The 26,219-nt window shown below is 46.1% G+C and overlaps 2 protein-coding genes across 11 annotated transcripts in view; one reads left to right on the top strand and one right to left on the bottom strand.

The window, feature by feature from the left end:
* Nucleotides 1-14,852, bottom strand: part of BRAP (BRCA1 associated protein) — a 46,469-nt gene extending 31,617 nt beyond the window's left edge. For 2 of the 4 annotated variants that reach the window (XM_033220572.1, XM_033220573.1), the window contains exons 1-5: nt 14,577-14,852; nt 12,054-12,215; nt 10,549-10,747; nt 8,192-8,381; nt 441-554 (exon numbers count right to left, since the gene is read on the bottom strand). In XM_033220572.1, coding sequence (XP_033076463.1) covers nt 441-554; nt 8,192-8,381; nt 10,549-10,747; nt 12,054-12,215; nt 14,577-14,658 — 747 coding nt within the window. In that variant the 5' untranslated portion in view covers nt 14,659-14,852. The remainder of the gene's footprint in view (nt 1-440; nt 555-8,191; nt 8,382-10,548; nt 10,748-12,053; nt 12,216-14,576) is intronic. The other 2 variants (XM_033220575.1, XM_033220574.1) reach the window with 2 other exon arrangements.
* A 57-nt stretch (nt 14,853-14,909) lies between these two features.
* Nucleotides 14,910-26,219, top strand: part of ACAD10 (acyl-CoA dehydrogenase family member 10) — a 72,669-nt gene continuing 61,359 nt past the window's right edge. For 2 of the 7 annotated variants that reach the window (XM_033220571.1, XM_033220570.1), the window contains exons 1-2: nt 15,574-16,067; nt 23,580-23,779. In XM_033220571.1, coding sequence (XP_033076462.1) covers nt 16,048-16,067; nt 23,580-23,779 — 220 coding nt within the window. In that variant the 5' untranslated portion in view covers nt 15,574-16,047. Of the gene's footprint in view, nt 15,101-15,568; nt 16,068-18,772; nt 18,794-23,579; nt 23,780-26,219 lie in introns of those variants that run through there. The other 5 variants (XM_033220565.1, XM_033220569.1, XM_033220568.1 and 2 more) reach the window with 4 other exon arrangements.

Raw genomic sequence — 26,219 nt, 5'->3', positions numbered from 1 at the left:
GACAATTAAGGGTTAATATTGAAAACAAAAACATTTATTTTCAGCTTCAGGCTTCATTGATCTAGAATTGATAAACACTCAATTTCAACAATGCAGTATCATTTTTTCTTTTTTTACGTTTTTGAAATTTTAGAAAATGAGATGAAATTCAATAAAATTCTCTATTTTAAAGTGTACAGTTCATTGGCTTGTAGTATATTCACAATGTTGTGCAACTGTCACCACTATCTAATTCTGGAACACTTCCATCAATTCCAGAAGAAATCCTGTATACTGTTAGCAGTCACTCCCCATTCGTCTCCTCCTGCAGCCCTGACAACCACCACTCTACTTTCTGTGCTATGGACTGGCCTATTCTGGGTATTTCTCAGATACCTTAGCATTCAATTTTATAACAATCTGATATATTTTAATAAAACATAGGAACAATTCACACTTACGTCTTCAGATTTGAGCACTTCAGCTCTTTCCACATACACTAGCTGGCAAACGTCATCTTCTATTGAGTTGAACTGGCGGCCATTGCATGCCATGTAAAAACTATCTGCATCAGCCTATGTATACCAATAGGGAAAAGGAAAAAAATTAAGACAGACACCCTGAAAATGTGCTTTATATTCAATATGCATGGCTTTATTCATTCTCATCAGCTTTAAAATTTATACTTAGGAGAGAAAGCAACCACCAAAAGTCACATCTACTGAAGCTGATTGGTAGGCAAATCGCACTCTGTAAGTCAACAGTCTATGTTTACAATATTTCCTGGGCTACAACAGAGTTTTTACTTGAATTGGCAGAAGGTACTGAAGTGCAATAAGCTGAAAGCTGGTACAATTTTAATATTCAACCAGCAGCAGTCAACATTTCCCTTAATAGCAGTTTTTTTTTCCTCTAGTCATCACTTGTGCAGCTGCAAGTAAATACTCATTTCTGCAAAGCCTGGAACCAAATAAGTGACGCTTGTTATGAAAGAACTCTTTAAGGAAATGTCAGCATTGGGCTGGGCGCGGTGGCTCAAGCCTATAATCCCAGAACTCTGGGAGGCCAAGGCGGGCGGATCACCTGAGGTCAGGAGTTTGAGACCAGCCTGACCAACATGGAAAAACCCCGTCTCTACCAAAAATACAAAATTAGCCAGACATGGTGGTCCATGTCTGTAATCCCAGCTACTCGGGAGGCTGAGGCAGGAGAATCGCTTGAACCCAGGACGCGGAGGTTGTGGTGAGCTGAGATCGGGCCATTGCACTCCAGCCTGGGCAACAAGAGCGAAACTTCGTCTCAAAAAGAAAAAAAAAAAAAAAAAGCCAGCATTTATGTTAGAAAAAAATAAAAGACCAGGGGAAGTGGTATGAGATGAAAAACCAACTACTCTTTAATAAACCAAATAGGTCTTAAACCGCCACCTAGTGTCCAATACCAAAAGCAAAGCTCTTGGTCAACGTCAAGAGGCCCAAGATGAACCAGCCTTTAAAACACTAACAGTCGCATTCCCTAGCGGTAGAAAATGGCTGAAATGTGGAGAAACAGCCCCCTTGAGGCAAAGTTGCAAAGGCACATGTGCGTCTATGAAATGGACACAGGTAAATAGAACCTCCTAGTCTAGCCTTAGTAGAAAGCAACAGAGATGACTCCAGTTTTTAAACTCAGCCAATTTTCTGAGGCAAGCAGGGAGGCCAAGGCTTGTCTGGATTTAATTCCCACACAGGCATTAGCCCAAACAGGGAAAGTTGTGTGCTTTGGTCCTACCAACATTGACAGGCTGCTTCTGGGAATTCTGCAAAAGGAAACGCTGCATCATCAACCTTAATGAGGAGATTCAGTCCTGCACCAGGCAAAAATAGTCCTGCCTGTCCACCCTCACAAGGTTTTGAATCTCACAGACACTGTAAGCTTCTCGGTAGCTTTTAATTCCTCTCCGATGAGGTAAATGAGGTAATTGTGAATCTTTTTTTTTTTTTTTTTTTTTTTGAGACGGAGTCTTGCTCTGCCGCCCAGGCTGGAGTGCAGTGGCCGGCTCTCAGCTCACTGCAAGCTCCGCCTCCCGGGTTCACGCCATTCTCCTGTCTCAGCCTCCCGAGTAGCTGGGACTACAGGCGCCCGCCTCGTCGCCCGGCTAGTTTTTTATTTTTTAGTAGAGACGGGTTTCACCTATTAGCCAGGATGGTTCGATTCCTGACTCGTGATCGCCCGTCTCGGCCTCCCAAAGTGCTGGGATTACAGGCTTGAGCCACCGCGCCGGCCGGTAATTGTGAATTCTTGATTAATTATGCTTCCCCCCAACATTTTTTTTTCCCCGAGATGGAGTCTCGCTGTCACCCAGGCTGGAGAGCAATGGCACAAGGTCAGCTCACTGCAACCTCTGCCTCCTGGGTTCAAGCAATTCTCCTGTCTCAGCCTCCTGCGTAGCTAGGATTATAGGTATATGCCACCATGACCAGCTAATTTTTTGTATTTCAGTAGAGATGGGGTTTCACCAAGTTGCCCAGGCTAGTCTTGAACTCCTGAGCTCCGGCAATCCACCTGCCTCAGTCTCCCCAAGTGCAAGGATTACAGGTGTGAGTCACCGTGCCCGGCTACTTTTGCTTTCTTAACATGATCAAGTGAGCTAAGCAGCTGAGGAAGGATGATCAATTCTGAATGTACTTTTATTTTGGAGGGGCAAAGTGGCGGCAGGTTGGGGTGGAGAGGCTTTACATAAGGAAATAATCAGTGTATTGAGCATAGTGCATTTTAATTTCAAAATGTTTAAAGCCAGCTGTTGGATAAGCAGCCTCTTTAATACTAAGAGGTTACAACCTAATATGGCTTCCCCCATTCTTCAGGAGCAACAGCTTCTTCTTGAAATGCTTTTGGCTGAGTAAGCAGCAAAGTCAGCATATGGATTCACCAGGAGAAAACCGACTGTCTGGAAGTCAGGGCCTTCTCTCATCTCTTCAGAGCCTCAGGCACCACCAGGGGCTGGCAGAGACCTCCTGGAGTCTAGAGCTCTGCAAATGCTCAGTAAATGACCAGGCCTCCTCAGAGGAAAGGACAAGACATGTGACTAAAACCATTCAATGAATTATTCCTTTCTGCTACCTGAGCCCAAGAGTTTGAGACCAGCCTGAGCAACGTGGGGAAACCCCATCTCTACAAAAAATACAAAAATTAGCCGGGCATGGGGGCGGAAGCCTGTAGTCCCAGCTATTTGGGGGCTGAGGTGGGAGGATCACTTGAGCCCAGGAAGTGAAAGTTGCAGTGAGCCGAGATCGTGCCACTGCACTCCAGCCTGTGCAGCAGAGCGAGACCTTGTCTCCAAGTAAACAAACAAACAAATAAATAAAATAAAATAAAAAAGGAAAAGAGGCACGTAGGTGAGTCGTCATGGTGGCCTAAACTAGGATGATTGTGGCAGAAATGAAAAAAGTAAAAAAAAAAAAAAAAAAAAAAAAAAGGTACTTTTTTGAAACGACAACATCACTACACAGCTGAGATTTCCCAGTTAACATATTGATCTCTTCTTTAAAATCTTGGTATTAGAAATGTACCTTTGCCTGTTTACATATTTTCTGAGCATCTGGTATGTGCCAGGTCCTGTGCCATGTATTAGGTAGAGAATAGGGAACAAAATTCATATGGTACCTACTTCAACTCACCACCTAAATGCACTAAACAAAAGCCTGAAGCTAACTGTAAAGAACATAGAAGAAACAGCTTTTATTGAAAATGTTTGCATTGTATGGACCCAAACTTTAAAGAAACCTGGCTTTTGTTTCCTTCTAGTCCTTTGGTTTTATTGTTCTCTTCTGAGGATGAACTCAGAAAAAGACAAATCCATTATGATCAAGGTCCTTCACTGTCACAGGAATCAACTACAGAGTTGAGAACATACCTCTACTTCTCCAAGGAGGCATCTGCTAAGGCTGTGATAACTAAGCATGCATGTGAAAAGGAGCCAACATACTCTATTAAGTGGTCACCTGTACTTTTCTGCCCCCCAAAACAACAAAATTGAACTTCCTTCTGCTTTTCCTATGTCCTGAAGAATTGTAAATTCTTTTTTTTTTTTTTTTTTGAGACGGAGTCTCGCTCTGTCGCCCAAGCTGGAGTGCAGTGGCCGGATCTCAGCTCACTGCAAGCTCTGCCTCCCGGGTTCACGCCATTCTCCTGCCTCAGCCTCCCGAGTAGCTGGGACTACAGGCGCCCGCCACCTTGCCCGGCTAGTTTTTTGTACTTTTTAGTAGAGACGGGGTTTCACCGTGACAGCCAGGATGGTCTCGATCTCCTGACCTTGTGATCCGCCCGCCTCGGCCTCCCAAAGTGCTGGGATTACGGGCTTGAGCCACCGCGCCTGGCCAAGAATTGTAAATTCTTTACCCAAAGACCAAGTTTCCTAATGGTCACACTACAAGTTTGTAAGCACAACCCCCCTGCTTTATTTTTTTATCTTTTAAAAACATTTTTTTAAGAGACAGGGTCTTGCCATGTTGCCCAAGCTGGTCTTGAACCCCTGGCCTTAAGCGATACTCCTGTCTTGGCCTCCCAAGGTGTTGGGATTACAAGCATGAGCCACCACACCTGGCCTCACAATGCTTCCAGCTAAAGCTAAGGCCAACAGAAATTCAAAAATTGCCAAAGATACAGAGAAGGCTTATGAGTCCTTAATTAAAAATCTGTGGTGAGGAAAAGAATAAAAACGTAGTTAGGTGCCCAGGCTATGGAGTCAGGCTGCCTAAGTTTGAACCCTAACTCTGACACCTACCAGCTGTTTAGCTGTGGGCAAGTGACATATCTGTGCCTGTTTCCTCAACTGTAAAATACACGGCATCTTTTTTTTTTTTTTTGAGACAGTCTCGCTCTGTTGCCCAGGCTAGAGTGCAGTGGTGTGATCTTGACTCACTGCAACCTCTGCATCCCAAGTTCAATCGTTTCTTCTGCTTCAGCCTTTCAAGTGGCTGGGATTACAGGCGTGTACCACTACATCCAGCTAAGTTTTGTATTTTTAATAGACATGGGCTTTTGCCATATTGGCCAGGCTGGTCTCAAACCACTGCCCTCAAGTGTTCCACCCACCTCAGCCTCCCAAAGTGCGGGGATTAAAGGCATGAGCCACTGCACCCAGCCAACATGGTGGCATCGTTGAGAGAATTCAAGGAGACAATGCACAGAAAGCACTTGGCACAAGATCTGGTCTCTAGTAAGTGCTTCATAGTTGGTAGCTACTGAGCCCATTATTCTCATTACAGTCAATATTAGTTTAACTTCCAGTCTTACACCAAGAGGGTATTATTAGGTCTTAGAAAATCCTTGATGGGATGATAGGGATCAGCCCCTAAGATCCAGAGTTAGCAATAAACAATACAACTCATGATACCAAGATAAAGGGTTCTAGCCCCATGGGGAAGAACGTGCAGCAACCTGTTTCACAGTCGCAGAAAAACATCTGTCAACTTGAGCAACCTTCACTTGATCAAAAGACAGAAGGGGAAGGACAGTGCAGAAGTACAAGGAAAATCCATTCACAGTAAATATTCACAGTATTACCTGCACATTATGAAGGGCAGTACTTATCATAGGGAACTGTGTGGGTTTATTAAACAGGTGAGTGTGGTGGGTTTATAAGACTTTAGACTATTTTAGAAGCCTAAATGTTCTTGAACATTTTTGTCTGGGTCTTTTCCTTTGTTATTTGCTTATTGCCCTAGTTGTTAAGTAGAAACTATAACAATACTGCTGTCATAGAATGTCTCACAACCAACTGCCTCCTTTCCCCATACCTTCATCCCACTCCTACTAGAAGAGGAACACGTCCCTGGAATTAAGTGAGGATGCCACTCTTGCTTGTCGTTTATGTCTAGCTATGTAACCCTGGGCAAACCACTTATCTCCCTCTGCAGTCACCCTCCTCATCTCTAAAACAAGGAAAACAATACAGTTTCCGCAAGGGATTGTAGTGAGGATTAAATAGACAAAGCGTATTGAACACTTAGCACAGTGAGTGATATAGAAGTCATTGATAAACGTTGGATATTATCATCATTATCCTTATTATTACATGTGCCAGCAGACTGAAATGGCTTAAGGCAGGATTTTCCCATGGTTTGCAAAGCTCCTTGGCAACCTTGGACGGTCAGTGAAAGGAGCTATTCAAGTGCTTTTCTGTTCTTAATGTCAACTTGTAAACTTTAAATCCATAGGATAATTGAAACATGTTTTAAATGTCTCCCTAAATGATAGGGTACTTTGTAAAGATAAAACATATTAACTGTGTACTCTCTTGTAGACAGAACTCCACACTAAAGCTTCTCTCTGGGGCTCACAGAACAGGTACACTCTTCCACTTCATTAAAAAGACAATGAAAAAAAAAAAAGAAAAAAGAAAAAAAAAAAAAAAGACAATGAGGCCAGGCGCGGTGGCTCACGCTTGTAATCCAAGCACTTTCGGAGGCCGAGGTGGGCAGATCACCTGAGGTCTGGAGTTCGAGACCAGTCTGACCAACATGGAGAAACCCCGTCTCTACTAAAAATACAAAATTAGCGGGGCGTGGTGGTGCATGCCTGTAATCCCAGCTACTCCGGAGGCTGAGGCAGGAGAATGGCTTGAACCTGGGAGGCAGAGGTTGCTGTGAGCCAAGATCGCGCCATTGCACTCCAGCCTGGGCAACAAGAGCGAAACTCTGTCTTAAAAAAAAAAAAACAGGGCCGGGCGAGGTGGCTCAAGCCTGTAATCCCAGCACTTTGGGAGGCCGAGACGGGCGGATCACGAGGTCAGGAGATCAAGACCATCCTGGCTAACATGGTGAAACCCCGTCCCTACTAAAAAATACAAAAAAACAGCCGGGCGAGATGGCGGGCGCCTATAATCCCAGCTACTCAGGAGGCTGAGGCAGGAGAATGGCGTGAACCCGGGAGGCGGAGCTTGCAGTGAGCTGAGATCCGGCCACTGCACGCCAGACCGGGCAACAGAGCGAGACTCCACCTCAAAAAAAAAAAAAAGAGAGAATGAAAGAAGTGGGGTTAATGGAAAGTAATAAGATGGTGTTAACTTCAAAAAGTTTGGGAGCTACTGCTTTTCTGGAACAGTTACCACTTGTTTAAAAAAACAAACAGGCCGGGCATGATGGCTCACGCCTGTAATCCCAGCACTTTGGAAGGCCAAGGCGGGTGGATCACGAGGTCAGGAGTTCAAGACCAGCCTGGCGAACATAGTGAAACTCCGTCTGCATTAAAAACACAAAAACTGGACAGGCGTGGTGGCTCAGGCCTGTAATCCCAGCACTTTGGGAGGTCGAGATGGGCGGATCACGAGGTCAGGAGATCGAGATCATCCTGGCTAACATGATGAAACCCCATCTCTACTAAAAAATACCAAAAAAACTAGCCGGGCGAGGTGGCGGGCGCCTGTAGTCCCAGCTACTCGGGAGGCTGAGGCAGGAGAATAGTGTAAACCCGGGAGGCAGAGCCTGCAGTGAGCTGAGATCCGGCCACTGCACTCCAGCCTGGGCAACAGAGCGAAACTCCGTCTCAAAAAAAAAAAAAAAATACAAAAATTAGCCAGGCATGGTGGTGCATACCTGTAGTCCCAGCTACTCAGGAGGCTGAGGCAGGAAAATCGCTTGAACCCGGGAGGCGGAGGTTGCAGTGAGCCAATACCATGCCACTGCACTCAGCCTGGGTGACAGAGTGAGACTTCGTCTCAAAAAAGAAAAAAAAAAAAACAAAACTCTAGTTTTTTTTTTTTTTTTGAGATGTTGTTTCACTCTTGTCACCCAGGCTGGAGTGCAGTGGTGTGATGTCAGCTTTCTGCAACCTCTGTCTCCTGGCAAAACCCTAGATTTCATACCAAATCTGATCTATAAAAAATCATGAGCATAAGGCCAGGTGCAGTGGCTCAGAGCAACTGTAATCCCAGAACGTTAGGAGGCCAAGGCAGAAGGACTGCCTGAGGCCAAGAGTAGCCTGGAAAACACAGCAAGATCTCATCTCTACTGGAAAAAAATAAATAAATAAATAAAAAACCCATGGGTATACGTTATAATTGTATTTCTGCTAATGAATTTAGAAATACATCTAGAATTAGAATTATATCTTAGAAGACATATCAAAAATCTTAAGTGCAAAATGCCGTACATCACACACAGCTACTATCACACAGTTTCAATAACACAGTTTCTGTGGCAAAGAGATTTTTAATAACTTTAATAACTTTTACCTGTGCACTAAACTTTATCAGCACCATATATTGGTTGGGAGTAGAGTCTCTGATGATTTTCATTTGTTCAATTACTTCGTTAAATGGGGCGACAAACTTCATAAGATCATGACTGGTCATTGCAGCAGGGACTGTGAGAATACACAGCATGGCACTGCGCCGCACATCTTCTTTTAAGGAGGTCATCTTACTAACAAAACAATAATTAGAGGGTCTTAAATAGATGAGGTATGGTTAAACAACAGTAGACAACTTGTATGTCCAAGAAAACAGGAAAAAATAAAATTTTAATATTTCATTAATGAATTGTTCTACATTATACCCCCCACTGGACTTTTTAATCTTCACTTCAATGTTTATTATGGTTATAAATCTGCATTAGGCAAATTTGCAGTGTTTTACTCTCATCTATGTTTGAATAATAATCTGTCACTGGTAGCTAGGCGCAGTGGCTCATGCTTGTAATCCCAGCACTTTGGGAGGCTGAGGCAGGCAGATCACGCGGTCAGGAGATCGAGACAATTTGGCTAACATGGTGAAACCCCATCTCTACTAAAAATACAAAAAAAATTAGCCGGGCCTGGTGGCGGGTGCCTGTAGTCCCAGCTACTTGGGAGGCTGACGCAGAAGAATGGCATGAACCCGGGAGATGGAGCTTGCAGTGAGCCAGATTGTGCCACTGCACTCCAGCGTGGGCGACAGAGCAAGACTTCGTCTCAAAAAAAAAAAAAAAAATCTGTCACTGATTAACTTAAAAGCACAACTCTGGCTATGGACCTCTCTTAAAGGGCCTAGAAAAAGAGCTCTAAATATGAGAAAGAATTCTCTCTCTTTCTCTTTTTTTTTCAGATGGAGTCTTGCTCTTGTTGCCCACACTGGAGAGAAATGGCACAGTCTCGGCTCACTGCAACCTCTGCCTCCTGGGTTCAAGCAATTCTCCTGCCTCAGCCTCCCAACTAGCTGGGATTACAGACGTGTGCCACCACGCCCAGCAAGAGAGAATTCTAAACTATGAGGATGTAACTGAGGATTACAAGAAGTGTTACTAAGTTGGGATAGCTGGAATAGAGGGGAAAGAAAATCCTCCCACAATGCGATTTGTGTTTTTTGAAATGCTGCAAAACTCACTTGACAGTTGTGATCCAGAATGGCTACCTGGGCCGGGCGCAGTGGCTCACACCTGTAATCCCAGCACTTTGGGAGGCTGAGGTGGGCTGATCACTTGAGGTCAGGAGTTCGAGACCAGCCTGGCCAACATGATGAAACCCCATCTCTACCAAAAATAAAAAAATAAAAAAAAATTAACTGGGCGTGGTGGTGTGCACCTGTGGTCCCAGCTACTCTGAGGTGGGAGAATTGCTTGAATTCAAGAGAGGAGGTTGCAGTGAGCCTGGATTGCACCACTGCACTCCAGCCTGAGTGATGGAGTGAGACTCTGTCTCAAAACAAAACAAAACAAAAAACAAAATGGCTACCTGAATAGTCACTGTTTTCCCAGTAGGGATCCGGCAAATGAGTTAGCACAAGAACAGCCTTAAGGTATCAGCTACCGATAACCCAGGGAGGTAGTGGCTGGGCTTGTGGATTATCTAGCCAAATGCTTCCTTTCCTTGGGGCTCCAGCAAGCTTTATTTGAACCACAGAAAATGGTAAAAAGAGGTAATAAAATTGAAATGAGTTAGCTGACTTCTTAGCAGCCTCTTCAGTAAAGATTTGGTGGTGACATGAGACTACAAAGATGCTGTGGATCATTTTCTTTGTCCTTTCAATTCCCCATCACCTTCCATGCCTATCTGCTAATAAAACATTTTCCTGGCAGGGCGTGGTGGCTCACGCCTGTAATCCCAGCACTTTGGGAGGCCGAGGCGGGTGGATCACCTGAGGTCGGAGTTCAAGACCAGCCTGGCCAACATGGTGAAACCCCATCTCTACTAAAAATACAAAAAATTAGCTAGGTGTGGTGGCGGGCACCTGTAATCCCAGCTACTCGGGAGGCTGAGGCAGGGGAATCACTTGAACCCAGGAGGCAGATGATGCAGTGATCCGAGATCGCGCCATTGCACTCCAGCCTGGGGAATGAGAGCGAAACTCCGTTTCAAAACAGAAAAAAGAACATTTCCCCCACATATTCCCTTAAGTGTATCTATAGGCATTTCTTTTATAAGGAAAAGCTTTGACCCAATCCACAAGATTAATCAAATGTAAAACATCTGAGAATTCTCTAACACAATACACAAAAGTATTATTTTGAACCTTAAAATACTCACTTTCCTTCAGGGCAAGAGACAACACTAAAGCAAAAAAAAAAAAAAAAAAAAAAAAATTAGACTAACCCCCAAGAAAAAGGGTTTTCTTACTTTGTCTTATATAGGTGCATAATACCATGAACTATTTCAACTGATGGATTTCCACTGAAGAATGAAATCTGGTCTGGAAGCTGTTTGGATGGAGAATCTGGGGCAGTGTTGATGCATTCCTTACTGTGATCTTTACTTCTTTGTGCAGTGGGGGAGGCTTCTGAAGACTTCCTTTCTTCCACTGTAGTTTTCAGTTCATCTTTCACCAATTAAAAAATAGCAGATTATAAATGGATAGGACATATGCTGAAGGACTTGAACTAGATTAAAATTTCAAGTCAGAGGAATAAATTTTGATAATTATAATGTAATGCATTTAGAGCTATTACTTATAGAACAGCTGAGTTTATGAGAGCATCATACTTTAAAGCTCTCTTTGCCCCACAAAAATCTCATTAACACCCTCAGAAACTTAAGGATGGCTATTACATTTGGCAATACCATAATGCAAGCAGGTGTCTTCTATCATGAAATCCTAACTGGGACAAACATGCAGGGCTACTAAGTTTGAAATCCAAACCTACCAGTTCTGAACACCTCCATGTTGGAGATGTAGTACCATCTACACATCCACTTCCACAGATGAAATGAGCTGGCTGGCCGGGTGCAGTGGCTCACGCCTGTAATCCCAGTACTTTGGGAGGCCAAGGCGGTCGGATCACGAGGTCAAGAGATTGAGACCATCCTGGCCCACATGGTGAAACCCTATCTCTTCTAAAAATACAAAAATTAGCTGGGTGTGGTAGCGTGCACCTGTAGTCCCAGCTACTTGGGAGGCTGAGAGAGGAAGGAGAATCGCTTGAAACCGGGAGGCAGAGGTTGCAGTAAGCCTCTCGCGCCACTGCACTCCCACCTGGCGACAAAGTGAGACTCCGTCTCAAAAAAAAGACAGAAATGAGCTAGCAGAGCAGGGAGGCACAACATGTTTATTTGGACACATTAATGATCTGCCACTGAACTATGTGGTATGAAATTCTCCCCAGTGGCCGGGTGTGGTGGCTCACACCAGTAATTACAGCACTTTGGGAGGCCAAGGCAGGCAGATCACTTGAGACCAGGAGTACAAGACCAGCCTGGCTAACATGGTGAAACCTTGTCTCTACTAAAAATACAAAAATTACCCAGGCGTGGTAGAGGGCATCTATAATCCCAGCTACTTGGGAGGCTGAGGCGGGAAGACTGCCTCAGCCCAGGAGGTGGAGGTTGTAGTGAACCGACATTGTACCACTGCACTCTAGCCTGGGCAACAGAGACCCTGCCTCAAAAAAAGAAAAAAAAAGGCCCCCCCGCACTGAACTGAACTGTCAATCCCGACTGTCAGGATTAATTTGGAAGAAATATTTGGAAACACTAAAATGTGGCTTAACAGTGTCATATAAAGCACACAGGCAGTGAAAGATAAAAGTATGCTAGATGTTGAAATCATAGGCTCATCAAACACCATGTATAAAATAGGCAAGCAGGGTTCACATTACAAAAGAGAGTCCAGGGTTTTAAAAGCATACCTGGGTTGGACTTCATGGTCTCAATGATCACATCTGTCATTTCTCGACGGCCGAGATGCTGATGGATAACTGCTACTTTCTCTCCTGGTGACTTCCCTTCTAAACAAGCTACAGCTGAAGCTAGTGTCGTCCTTTTTATCTCCTCATCAGACATTTCCCCGGCTAAAGAATACATGAATGATTAATACAAGGTAATAAAACAAGCTCCTCTCTGTTCTCTATTCCTCCATCATTAGGTTTCTCTTTTCTTTCTCCTGCCTTTTGCCAAGATGATAAAAAGCCTTTGTAGTATTCATCTCACTCACCTCTGGGACCACTGCAGTACCCAGCAAACAGTCAATAAGCAGCCAGGACAATATACTCAGAAATGCAGGGCTGTTCTGAAATCATGCCCTTTATTTTTATTTTTTGAGACAGAGTCGCACTCCGTCAACCAGGCTGGAGTGCAGTGGCGTGATCTTGGCTCACTATAACCTCCATCTCCCAGGTTCAAGTGATTCTCCTGCCCCAGCCTCCTGAGTAGCTGGGATTACAGGCACGCACCACCACGCCTGGCTAATTTTTGTACTTTCAGTAGAGATGGGGCTTCATGTTGGACAGGCTGATCTAAAACTCATGGCCTCAAGTGATCCGCCCGCCTTGACCTCCCAAAGTGCCGGAATAACAAGTGTGAGCTATTGCGCCTGGCCCGAAATCATGCACTTTAAAGCAAATTGCCAAAGGGGGAGCCTTAGAAAAGGTTCAACAGTGATCATGCCCAGAAGAGCTAACATTTTAGTAACACCTGATAAAATGAAATTGTGTTCAGCCCAAAATGAAGATACTAAGTCCATTAATAAACCAAATTTCAAAAACTTGTAGGGGTAGTCTTAAACATCCTGGCTTACGGTCATGCCATGAAGCAAACCATGAAAATCTGTGATTACTGTCTTAAATCAATGAAACACATGAAAAGGGAAACAGTATTTGGAGGCTTAACTGAAATATCCCGAATATATGTTCTGTCAGGGCAGGGACAAGGCCTGTTTTGCCCACCACTGTATTCCCAGCACTTATACCACAGTGCGGAGCACATAGAGGAAGCTCTCTAAATATTTGATGAATAAATGACTACATGACTGACCCATGCCAATATCTATATGCGGCTAAGACGCCACTTTTAGCCTTTGGAAAGGTGCTCATAAGCTATAAAATCATATTCAATCTTTAATTTGCAGCTCCAAAGGTCATATCCTCAGGAAGTTTCCAATGACACCATCCCTACCTGCCTCCATCCCTCTCTCCAAACCAAACACATGCTCTTGTAATAGTTTCCCAAACTGTTTCTCCTTTCCTTCACAGCACTTACCACAGTTGTAATTCTACACGTATTCTGCACTTATTTAAATAATCTGTTTCCTCCACGAAACTACTGGTGCCATTAAAGCAGAGACCCTGTCCGATTCAGCACACAATGAAAGCTCCAGCAAATATGAGCGTAAGTTTTTTTTTTTTTTTTGAAATGGACTTTATCTCTTGTCGCCCAGGCTGGAGTGCAGTGTCACAACCTTGGGTCACTGCAACCTCCACCTCCCGGGTTCAAGCGATTCTCCTGCCTCAGCCTCTCCATGAGCTGGGATTACAGGCACCTGTCACCACGCCCAGCTAATTTTTGTATTTTTAGTACAGGCAGGGTTTCACTATGTTGGCCAGGCTGGTCTCGAACTCCCAACCTCAGGCAATCCGCCCGCCTCAGCCTCCCAAAGTGCTAGGATTACAGGCGTGAGCCACCGCGCCCGACCAATTTCTTGAATGAATGTTATTATTAGTTAATTATCTGAGGATCAAGGAACAGAGCCAGAGCTGCATTCCCCACTAAGGAGCTTCCTTGTGTTACTGGTGTGAAAAGCTCAGACCCAAGTCCAGCTCACTGAGTGAGAATCCCAGTTTCACCCATCATTTCACCTTGGGCAAATGATTTAAATCACTAAGCTTCAGTTTCCCAATGTGTAAGAGGCACATGCCACACCCATCTGCCTCTCAGAGCTGTTGCAAAGATAATTAAAGAATACAATACACAAAAGGTGCTTAGTATAGTGTTGGGATATAGGGAGTGTCTAAATTTTAGTTATGACTATGGTTAGGGGGCACCCCAATGGATATCCTTCCAAAAGGGAACAATTTAATTAATTCAAGGACCGTCCAGCGTTGCTGGAGACCCAGTCCCTGCCTTTACGAAGCCCAGAGGGAAGCAAGTGAGACAAACACACTACTCGACTCTCTCGAGAGGGAGCCGCGCCAGGTATAAACGGAATGCCCTCAGACGGCACAGGGAAGGAGGTTCGGGGGCAGGGCTTCCCTGAGATAACACACGGGAAGGCCTCTCAAGGGTGGATGGGAAAGAGAGGGATCCGGATCCCCTCTCCGTGTCTTCCTGAGGCAAGAGGCCTAGCCGCGGGCTTTTCCCGGGCCAGTACTTTGGGAGAGGGAGCCCTCCGGACCTAGACCTGGCTACAGGGAATGCGGCGAGGCCGCGGGACTCACCTGCGGCGCTGAAGCCGAAGCCGGCGGGGACGGGCGAGTGTTCCGCGAGCTCCAATCGGATGACAACCAGTGACACACTCATAGGGCAGGCGCTGGCCGGCGCGGGCCCCGGCGGGCTCAGGCGAGGCTGGAAGGCGAGCCGAGAGGCCGAGCGGCCCGGGGCCGGCAGCCCCGCCACCGCCTCAACGCCGTCGCCGCCGCCTCAGCAGCAGCAGCTCCTCTAACAGCCCTGGGAGCCACACCACCCTCCACTTCCGCCTCTCGGCCGCCGTCGCTGACCCGCGGTTTACGCATGCGCGCAGGACCGCGCACAGCGATTGGGCTACGCGGCATGGGGTCAGCCACTTCCCTTCCGTACGGGATCTCCAGGAGGTCGGAGCGCAAGGACGTCGTGGCGATTGCTAGCGCTGGGATCCCGCACTTAGCTGCGTGTTTTCGCACAGCAGCGAGTTAACCTCTGCCTACCCTAGAGGCCTGGTCCTAACCCACCTCGGCTGACGGCGCGGGATCCCTGGCTCCGCGAGGTCTCCAAATTGTCCGAGCTATCTGTTATGCAGAACTTTGCCCCTTTTGTTGTGTTTGACTCCTCTCTCTAACCCTAGTATGGGTGGTTTTGTTTCTGTCCCACTTTACAGATAGGTACAACGAGGCTCAGAGAGGTGAAGTTGCTTCTAAGGGGCCTTAGAGAGTGGTGACTCGATCGCTATTCAGATGGCGATCTGGCCGAGCGCGGTGACTCACGCCTGTAATCCCAGCCCAGAGGCTGAGGCGGGCGAATCACCTCAGATCAGGAGTTCGAGACCAGCCTGGCCAACATGGTGAAACCTCTCTACTAAAAATACAAAAAATTAGCTGGGCGTGGTGGCGAGCGTCTGTAGTCCAAACTATTTGAGAGGCTGAGACAGAAGAATCGCTTGAACCCGGGAGGCGGAGGTTGCAGTGAGCCGAGATTGTGCTACTGCACTCCCGCCTGTGCAACAAGAGCGAAACTCCATCTGAAAAAAAAAAAAAAGAGAGAAAAGATGGCGATCTGCTGGTTAGGAGCGCAGTGCTGCAGTTAGACCTGGGTCCTCCTCCCCACTTTGACTCCTCCCCTCGCCTAACTCCTAACCACCTAAACTCTTGACTTTAGGTGATCTGTCCTCCTCGGTCTCCCAAAGTGCTGTCACTTCACAAATGTTTACTGAGAGTCTAGACACCCTTGGGATGCTTGAGAGACATTGGCGTATAAGATAAACACAGTTCCTGTCCGTACTGTGAGGTCGACCTACATCAGCAGTTGTGCAGTCTTGAACTAGTATAGTCATTGCATAAAGTTGGCATGATATATCCTCATGCAGTTGTGAGGATTAAATGGAATTATGTATATGGAGATAACATTAGCTTTTCTTAGGCTCAGCATTCTTTCCAGTGTGTCAGACTGGCTTTTGTATGTAGATATTGACACAATCAATGCATATGGGACACGTACATGACAGGATGCTACTTTAGGTACGTTGTATAATACATATATAAGTACATAGTACATTCTAGATGTGTGTGTATGTGGACTATATTCTATAACATGACTACAAGATATATGTGTATGTAGATCTTGTGACTACATCCTATGAAATACGTTTCCACATGCCCTGTTTAAATCAGGGTTTCTCAACTCTGCAGTATTGACATTTTGGGTCCTGATTACTCTTTTGTTTTTGGCAAGGGGGTGAGGTGTCCTCAGCATTGTAGAGTGTTTAGAAACATCCCTGGCCTGACCCACTAGATGTCAGTAGCACCTCTCCCCAGATGGTGACAACCAATGATGTCTCTGGACTTTGCCAAATGTCTTCTTGGGGTTAAAAAACATAACCCCGTTGAAGAATCACAGGGTTATGTGAAAGTGCATAAACCATACACACATACTATATGCATAAAACCTATGGGACCTCTTGTGAACTTTTTTAGTATATTACTGTAGTAGATAACATTTCAACATGTGCCAGGTACTAATTTGAGTGTTTCATATACCTTGTCTCATGCAATGGTAACAACAACTTTATGAAACTGGTACTATGTCCCTATTCTACAGAGGCGTAACCTGAGACTCAGAGAAAGAGTAACTGGCTCAGGATTTCACAGGTAGTAGTGGCAGAGCTGGAATTGAAATCCAGGCAATCTGAATCCAGAACCAACACTCTGTATCTCTTTACTAAACAAACCTTTTTTTTTTTTTTTGAGACAGAGTCTCACTCTGTTGCCTGGGCTGGAGTGCAGTGGTGCGATCTCGGCTCACTGCAAACCTCGGCTTCCTGGGTTCAAGCGATTTTCCTGCCTCAGTCTCCCAAGTAGCTGGGACTACAGGCGCGCAGCACCGCACCCAGCTGATTTTTGTATGTTTTTTAGAGATGGAGTTTCACCATGTTGGTCAGGCTTATCTCAAACTCCTGACCTTGTGATCTGCCCACCTCGTCCTCCTAAAGTGCTGGGATTACAGGTGTAAGCCACCGCGCCTGGCCCCAAGCATTTTCTTAATGTATGACAACACACACTGTGTGTGCATTTTAATGAGAGCATCATTTAGGTAGCAAGTCTGCATTATCATGCTAATCCCATTTTGAGTGTCAGGAAGAAGATAAATAAATCTTTTTTTTTTTTGAGACAGTGTTGCTCTGTCGCCCAGGCTGGAGTGCAATGGCACGATCTTGGCTCACTGCAACTTCCGCCTCCTAGGTTCAAGTGATTATCCTGCCTCAGCCTCCCGAGTAGTTGGGATTACAGGCACCTGCCACCATGCCCAGCTAATTTTTGTATTTTTAGTAGAGATGGGGTTTTGCCATGTTGGTCAGGCTGGTCTCAAACTCCTGACTTTAGGTGATCTGTCCTCCTTGGTCTCCCAAAGTGCTGGGATTACAGGCGTGAGCCACTGCGCCCAGCCTGACAAATCTTTATGGTAGATACCAGTAACAGAGAACTAGAACTGTTAGCCAGAGTTGGGCAGGTTGGGAATGTTACAGCTCTTTGTGGCTGCCAAGGAGTAAACCTGTACCCAGCTTTTCCCTATTTTCTGATATCTCCAGTTTATGCATCCTTCCAACTCATATGAAGCACCTGCTATGTGTCTAAAACCTGTACTAAGTCCTGAGGATGTGTATATATATAGACACACACACACACACATGTATATGTATATATATATACACACTATATATATGTGTGTGTATATATACTTATATGTATGTGTGTATATATATATATAGTGAGATGAATAAGATAGTCCTTGTCTTAAAAGGAGCTTACGAGTTCAGAAACACATAGACGTGAAAACAGGCCGGGCACGGTGGCTCTTGCCTGTAATCCCAGCACTTTGGGAGGCTGAGACGGGAGGATCACTTGAGGTCAGGGGTTCAAGACCAGCCTGGCCAACATGGTGAAATCCCGACTCTACTAAAAAAAAGTACAAAACCTTGTATTCCCACCACTTTGGGAGGCCGAGGCGGGCGAATCACGAGGTTAGCATATCGAGACCATCCTGGGTAACACAGTGAAACTCCATCTTTACTAAAAATGAAAAAATCGGCCGGGCGCGGTGGCTCAAGCCTGTAATCCCAGCACTTTGGGAGGCCGAGACGAGCGGATCACGAGGTCAGGAGATCGAGACCATCCTGGCGAACACGGTGAAACCCCGTCTCTACTAAAAATACAAAAACTAGCCGGGCGACGTGGCGGGCGCCTGTAGTCCCAGCTACTCGGGAGGCTGAGGCAGGAGAATGGCGTAAACCCGGGAGGCGGAGCTTGCAGTGAGCTGAGATCCGGCCACTGCACTCCAGCCTGGGCGACAGAGCGAGACTCCGCCTCAAAAAATAAATAAATAAATAAATAAATAAATCAGCTGGGCGAGGTGGCGGGTGCCTATAGTCCCAGCTACTCAGGAGGCTGAGGCAGGAGAATGATATGAACCCGGGAGGTGGAGCTTGCAGTGAGCCGAGATCGCGCCACTGCACTCCAGCCTGGGAGACAGAGCAAGACTCTGTCTCAAAAAAAAAAAAAAAACTTAGCCGGGCATGGTGGTGCATGCCTGCAGTCCCAGCTACATGTGAGGCTGAGGGAGGAGAATTGCTTCAACCTGGGAAGCAGAGGCTTCAGTGAACCAAGATTGCTCCACTGCCCTCCAGCCTGGTCATCAGAGCAAGACTCTGTCTCAAGAAAAAAAATGAAAGCAGTTACTGTGTAATGGGGTAAGTGCTCTGCCGAAGATTTTGGAGAAGAGGCAATGGCAGTGAAAAAAAAAGTCCCACACTCTACCTGGAAAAAGAAAAGAAAAGGCTCCCCAGAGGAGCTAAAACTGAGGTTATGATGTCAAAGTGAATTGAAATTCATCTAACAGATAAAGCAGGGAAAGGCGTTCCAGTCAGTGAGCACAGCAGGTACCAAAGGCCTAGAGGTATGAGAAATGACAGCATTTCCTGCCTTGGGAAGTGGCTAGAGCAGAACAGTCTTATGTAGTTGAAGGAATAAGCAGGCTGCTTGTGGGAACATTGCCCACATGTCGGTTAGTGGGACTATATGGAGGACAGTGTCCTCCATAAGGATTAAAGTTGCCCCTTCAGGCCCCCAAAGCATTTTTCATCTCTACTAAGCCCTCACTCAAAACGTATTGACACTTTTACAAGTGTGTAAGTAAATTTCTCCTATCATAAACATTTGCCTTGGCATAGGAACGTAAGTAAAACTGAAAATACAAATGAACCTTGACATTTTTAGTTTCAAATATTGCCCCCAAATTGAGCAAATTTCCACTTACTGTCGTTGCATGGTGGTATCCTCAGCAGATGGTTGCAGGACCCCCTGCAGATACCAAAATCTGTGGATGCTCAAGTTCCTGATATTCAATGGTGTAGCATTTGTTTATAACCTATGCACACCCTCCTATATGCTTTAACCCATTTCCCATGTAGAAAAAAAAGTACTTGGCCAGGCGCAGTGGCTCACACCTGTAATCCCAGCACTTTGGGAGGCCGAGGCAGGTGGATCACTTAAGGTCAGGAGTTCAAGACCAGCCTAGCCTACATGGTGAAAACCCCTCTCTACTAAAAATACAAAAAATTAGCTGGATGTGGTGGCAAGCGCCTGTAGTCTCAGCTACTCAGGAGGCTGAGGCAAGAGAACAGCTTGAACCCGGGAGGCGGTTGCAGTGAGCCGAGATCACGCCACTGCACTCTAGCCTGGGCGACAGAGTGAGACTCTGTCTCAAAAAAAAAAAAAAAGAGGCCGGGCGCGGTGGCTCAAGCCTGTAATCCCAGCACTTTGGGAGGCCGAGACCGGCGGATCACGAGGGCAGGAGATCGAGACCATCCTGGCTAACCCGGTGAAACCCCGTCTCTACTAAAAATACAAAAAATAGCCGGGCGAGGTGGCGGGCACTTGTAGTCCCAGCTACTCCGGAGGCTGAGGCAGGAGAATGGCGTGAACCCGGGAGGCGGAACTTGCAGTGAGCTGAGATCCGGCCACTGCACTCCAGTCCGAGCGACAGAGCGAGACTCCGCCTCAAAAAAAAAAAAAAAAAAAAAAAAAGAAAGCAAAAAATGTGCAGCACGCTGCCAGCACAGTATTCTCAGGGCAAGCAGGATATGAGTTAAGTAATCCCTAGATTACTTATAATACTGGCCAGACGTGATGGCTCATGCCTGTAATCCCAGCACTTAGGGAGGCTGAGGTGGGTGGATCACGAGGTCAGGAGATCGAGACCATTCTGGTCAACATGGTGAAATCCTGTCTCCACTAAAAATACAAAAATTAGCCAGGCATGGTGGTGCACACCTGTAATCCCAGCTACTTGGGAGACTGAGGCAGGAGAGTCGCTTGAACCTGGGAGGCGGAGTTTGCAGTGAGCCAAGATCACGCCACTGCACTATAGCCTGGTGACAGAGGGAGACTCCATATCAACAAATATATATTTAATATATATTATATATATCAAATCATACTCATGTCAAAATATGTAAATATATACATACATCTATATATACCTAAAACAGTGTAAGTACTGTGTAAATAGTTGTTAGCCTGTATTTTTTGTTTGCATTTTTTGTTGTATTGTTATTTTATTGGGTTTTTGGTTTGTTTTTGAGATGAAGTCTCGCTCTATAACCCAAGCTGGAATGTGGAGTGCAGTGGTACGATCTTGGCTCACTGCAACCTCCACTTCCCGGGTTCAAGTGATTCTCGTGTCCCAGCCTCCTGAGTATCTGGAATTACAGGCGTGCACCACCACACCCAGCTAATTTTTTTGTGTGTGTTTTTAGTAGAGACGGGGTTTCACAATGTTGACCAGGTTGGTCTCGAACTCTCAACCTCAGGTGATCCACCTGCATTGGCATCCCAAAGTTCTGGGCATTACAGGCATCAGCCACTGTGCCCGTACTGTGTGTGTGTGTTTTGTTTTACTTCGAATATTTTCTATTGTAGTTGGCCAAATCTGCAGATGTGGAACTCGCAAATACAGAGGGTTTACTATACATGAGAAACACATTATATTCAGGATTTACCACTTAAGAGTCCTTTCTCTAGGTGCTTATAGAGGTTGAGTATCCCTTATCCCAAATATTTGGAACCAGAAGTAGTTCAGATTTTGGATTTTGGTATATCTGCATATGTATAATGAGATATTTTGGGGTTGGGACCCAAGTCTGAACATGAAATTCACTTATGTTTCATATGCATTGTATACACCTAGACTGAGGGTAATTTTATACAATATTTTAAATAATTTTGTGCATGAAACAAAGTTTGTATTAAGTACTTACATGTGGAATTTTTCACTGTGGCATCGTGTGGGGGCTCAAAAAGTTTTGGATTTTGGATCACTTTGGGTTTTGGATATTTGGATTAGGGATGCTCAACCTGTACAGTTTTTTGAGTCCTGGCTGGGCACCATGGCTCATGCCTGTAATTCCAGCACTTTGGGAGGCCAAGGTAGGTGAATCACCTGAGGTCAGGAGTTTGATACCAACCTGACCAACATGGCGAAACCCCATCTCTACTAAAAATACAAAAATTAACCAGGTATGGTGGTGCCTGGTACCACCTGTAGTACCAGCTACTTGGGAGGCTGAGGCAGGAGAATCACTTGAACCCGGGAGGCAGAGGTAGCAGTGAGCCAAATTCATGCCACTACACTCCAGCCTGGGCAACAGAGTAAGACTCTCAAAAAAAAAAAAAATTTCTAATTTTGGACCATTTCAGATTTCAGATATTTGGATGGGGGATGCTCAAACTATATAGTTATGGAGTCCTTTTGGCCCCACGGAATTGACTTCTCTAAACTCAGAGGCTGTCTTAACAACCTGTTTTGTACTCTCCTGATTTTTAGTAAGCTTTTTAACTGTAGAAATCACATAAAAAGCTTTAAAATTTTCATGAAGAAACTAGAATTTGCCTTCATTATTTTGTTTTTTTCCCCATCTTTTTATTTCAAGCGTATAGAAAAGTTGAAAGAAGGTACAATAATCTCCTGTTATACCTTTCATCTAGACTCACTGGCCATGTTTGGTTTTCTCTATATGCAGGTGTATATAGGTATGCATCTCTATAGGTATGTGTGTTGTGTCTGTCTTTTTTTTTTTTTTGAACCATTTGAAAGTAAGTTTGGGGAACAGTTACCAGGCTGCTGCAGTGATCTGTAAGTGGAAATGATGGTGTTTTGTGATGTGAGAGTGTCATCGTAAGTGCTAGGAGGAGGCGAGTACAGGACATTTTAGGAGCACACAGGAGAGACTCCTACTGAGTCTTTTCTGGCTTCCAGAAGAGGCTTCATGAAGACGGTGACTGGTAAACTACAACCCAAAGGACTGTTTGGAATTAGCCAGGCAGCTGGTGGAACACAGCATTGCAAAGGAGGAGAACATGCATTTGAGGAAACTGCATGTACATATGTGTGTCCAGATCATCCCAGGTTGAGGAGAAAAAATGGGGAGTTGCTGCAAAAAGGAGTGAGATTTTTTTTTTTTTTCCCTGAGATGGAGTCTGGCTTTGTCAACCAGGCTGGACTGCAGTGACACAATCTCAGCTCACTGCAACCTCCGCCTCCCAGGTTCAAGCAATTCTCCTACCTCAGCCTCCTGGGATTACAGGCGCTCAACACCATGCCTAGCTTATTTTTGTGTTTTTAGTAGAGATGGGGTTTCTCCATGTTGGTCACGCTGCTCTCGAACTCCCAACCTCAGGTGATCCACCCACCTCGGCCTCCCAAAGTGGTGGGATTACCGGCGTGAGCCACCGTGCCTGGCCCAGATTTGCAATTTTGAAAGAATACTCTGACTGGAGGGTGAAGAAAGAATTGGAGAGAGGTCTGAGAAGAGGCAAGGGGGCCAGTTAGGATCCATGGGCAAGATGGTGGCAGTGAGAATGCAAAGAGGTAGATGAGATTTTCAGGAGGAAGACTTGACAGCACAGAACCAGATAGGGCGTGGTGAGGTAGAGACTGCGGAAAGTTGCCGGGCGTGGTGGTTCACATCTGTAATCCCAGCACTTTGGGAGGCCAAGGCAGGTAGATCACGAGGTCAGGAGATTGAGACCATCCTGGCTAACATAGTGAAACCCCGTCTCTACTAAAAATACAAAAAATTAGCCGGGCATGGTGGTGGGCACCTGTAGTCCCAGCTACTCAGGAGGCTGAGGTAGGAGAATGGTATGAACCCAGGAGGTGGAGCTCACAGTGAGCTGAGATTGTGCCACTGCACTCTAACTTGGGTGACAGAGCAAGACTCTGTCTCCAAAAAAAAAGAAATTGCGAAAAGTCAGGGGCGAGTCCCAGCTTTCTAGCTTGGGCAGCCGAGTGGGCGATGGAGCCCTTGACTGAATAGCCAGGGAGGGAGGAGACACTGAGGTTGGTTGTGGGTGTGATTCAAAGTGCCTGTTGGAGATGAGTTAGAGATGTCTGGCTGGCCCCTCTGAACTCCAGGATGGAGGCCTGCGTGGGAGGCAGTGCAAGCACGTCATGCCCTGTGCCTTCTTCCCACACAGCCTCGGCCTCACCATGTGTGTAAGGAACTGTTTCCAGTCCTCCTGTCTCCAGTGGGCGTGGAGGACAACCTTCCTGAAACACATCCAGCGCAGGCACCAGGGGTCCCACGGATGGACGCACCTTGGAGGCAGCACCTACAAAGCAGTGATTTTCGACATGGGCGGAGTTCTCATTCCTTCTCCTGGAAGAGTCGCTGCAGGTGAGCTATTCATTCTGCTTCACTTTGGGGGACTAGGGTGGCGGTGGGAGAATGGAGAGTGATTGGGAAGGCAGAGGGGAACACTTGGGCAGCAGTGTGTCCTAGCAGGCCATGCTCTGGCTCTCGAGTCGAATTCCAAGCACCACTAGGGGGCTAAGTGTCTTGGGCGCGTGGTTCAGCTTCTCCAAATCTTACTTTCCTCATCATTAAATGAGAGCTAATGGTAGTGCCTTCCTCCTTGGGATCTGGCGGAGAGTTATCCGTGGGAAGCACTTGCTTAGCACAGTGATTGCTCAGTGCATCCTAAATTCTCAATCAATGATGAGCTGCCATGAGTATTGCAATTAGAATTTAACCACCAAGGCAGGGCACAGGGACAGAGGCCTGTAATCCCAGCACTTTGGGAGACCGAGATGGGAGGGTCGTTTGAGCCCAGGAGTTCAAGCAAGACCAGCCTGAGCAACATAATGAGACCCCATATCTGCAGAAATTTAAAAAATTATCAGGGCACGATGACATGGCACCTGTAGTTCTAGATACTCAGGAGGCTGAGGTGGCGGGATCACATGAGTCCAGGTGGTTGAGGCTGTAGTCAGCCATGATCATGCCACTGCATTCCAGCCTATGTAACAGAGGAAGACCTTTACTCAAAAACAAACAAACAAACAAAAAACCCAAAGAATTTAACCACTTTTTCTTGGGAACTGTGCTACTTCTGAAATCTAGAATGCTGAAATTCCCCCTTTGATTACAGCCTTCCTCTGTTCTACCCCACTCCCTCTAAACCTGCTTCTGGACTAACAGGGTAAGGGTCAGCCCTCTGGTCTCTGGTCTTCTCTTTACCTGCCCCTTCCTGGTTTTACTTCTTTTCTACTCAGTTCAGCTTTTATTAGTTAGAGTCATTTTGGCTTCAAGCAGTAGAAAACCTAACAAAATAGTGACTGAAACAAGCTAGAAGTTTCTCTTGCACATAAAAGCCCAGGTATGTGGTCTGGGGCACTGTGTGATGTGACTGTGGTATCAGGGACTCCAGCTCTTTCTAGCATGTTGCTCTGCTGTGACTTTTCATTTCCACTCTTACCTCATGGTCTGTCTTGGCTGTCTCACCTGCTGCTATCACATTCTCATGCCAGCCAGCAGGAAGGACAAAGGGCCAGACAGCCATCCCTCTCCTTTTGAGCTTCTGTGGTGGCTGGTTGGCCAGTTCTTCATCGTGAGTCAACCCAGGCACAGGTTTTCTATGCCTGCATGTCTAGGCTTTCCAGCACTGCTGACCAAATTACTCAGCCGTGCAAACTGGCTGCACAAGCTAGTTTCTGAGCTCCAGCCTCAGGTGGGCCCTTGGTGCTACGCCTGAGCCTCTCTGTTCCTTCACTCGTATCTGTCTGTTTCTTCACTCATATCTCTGTCATGTTTACTTCAGGGGCTGTTCTAGACTGTCCACTCCCCCTGCTCCTTACCAACCCCAAATATTCTTGTTCTGCAGACAGCTGAATCTATTCCTTTACAAAGAACGTAAAGACCAAGCCTGAGCAACACAGTGAGACCCCATCTTGAGCTAGGATTGCACCAGTGCACCCCAGACTGGGCATCAGGCTTTTTTTTTTTTTTTTTTTTTTTTTTTTGAGACGGAGTCTGGCTCTGCCGCCCAGGCTGGAGTGCAGTGGCCGGATCTCAGCTCACGGCAAGCTCCGCCTCCCGGGTTCACGCCATTCTCCTGCCTCAGCCTCCTGAGTAGCTGGGACTACAGGCGCCCGCCACCTCGCCCGGCTAATTTTTTTGTATTTTTTAGTAGAGACGGGGTTTCACCGTGTTAGCCAGGATGGTCTCGATCTCCTGACCTCGTGATCCGCCCGTCTCGGCCTCCCAAAGTGCTGGGATTACAGGCTTGAGCCACCGCGCCCGGCCGGCATCAGGCTTTTTTAGAGAACCTGTCTCTAAAAAAAAAAAAGGCAGCGGGGAAGAACATAAAGATCAGTGAACAGAAAGTTTCTTGACTTTCTCCAGAATATCTTAAGAACCAATTCACTTCTCTCCATTCCCACTGCCTCCACCCTTACCTTCTCTCACCCAAATGATGTCATCAGCCTCCTAACTCTTTCCCTGCCTCTGGCTCTCTGGATTTTACAAAATCTCCTCCCAGCTCCAGAATTACCTTTCTAAAACATAGATCTTGCTTCTGCGCTTAGCGGCTCACACCTGTAATCTCAGCACTTCAGGAGGCCAAGGTGGGCAGATCACTTGAGCACAAGAGTTCAAGAGCAGCCTGGCCAACCTGGTGAAACCTCATCTCTACGAAAAATACAAAAAACTTACCTGGGTGTGGTGGTGCATGGATATAGTCCCAGCTACTTGAGGGGCTCTGGTGGGAGGATCACTTTAGCCCAGGCGGTTGAGGCTTCAGTGAGCTGAGATTGTACCACTGCACTCCAGCCTGGGT

Source organism: Trachypithecus francoisi, unplaced genomic scaffold (genome assembly GCF_009764315.1).
Source record: "Trachypithecus francoisi isolate TF-2019V2 unplaced genomic scaffold, Tfra_2.0 Lachesis_group11, whole genome shotgun sequence".
Taxonomy (NCBI): Eukaryota; Metazoa; Chordata; class Mammalia; order Primates; family Cercopithecidae; genus Trachypithecus; species Trachypithecus francoisi.
The sequence above is the reverse complement of the archived record's forward strand: the minus strand, read 5'-3'. Positions and strand labels throughout refer to the sequence as shown.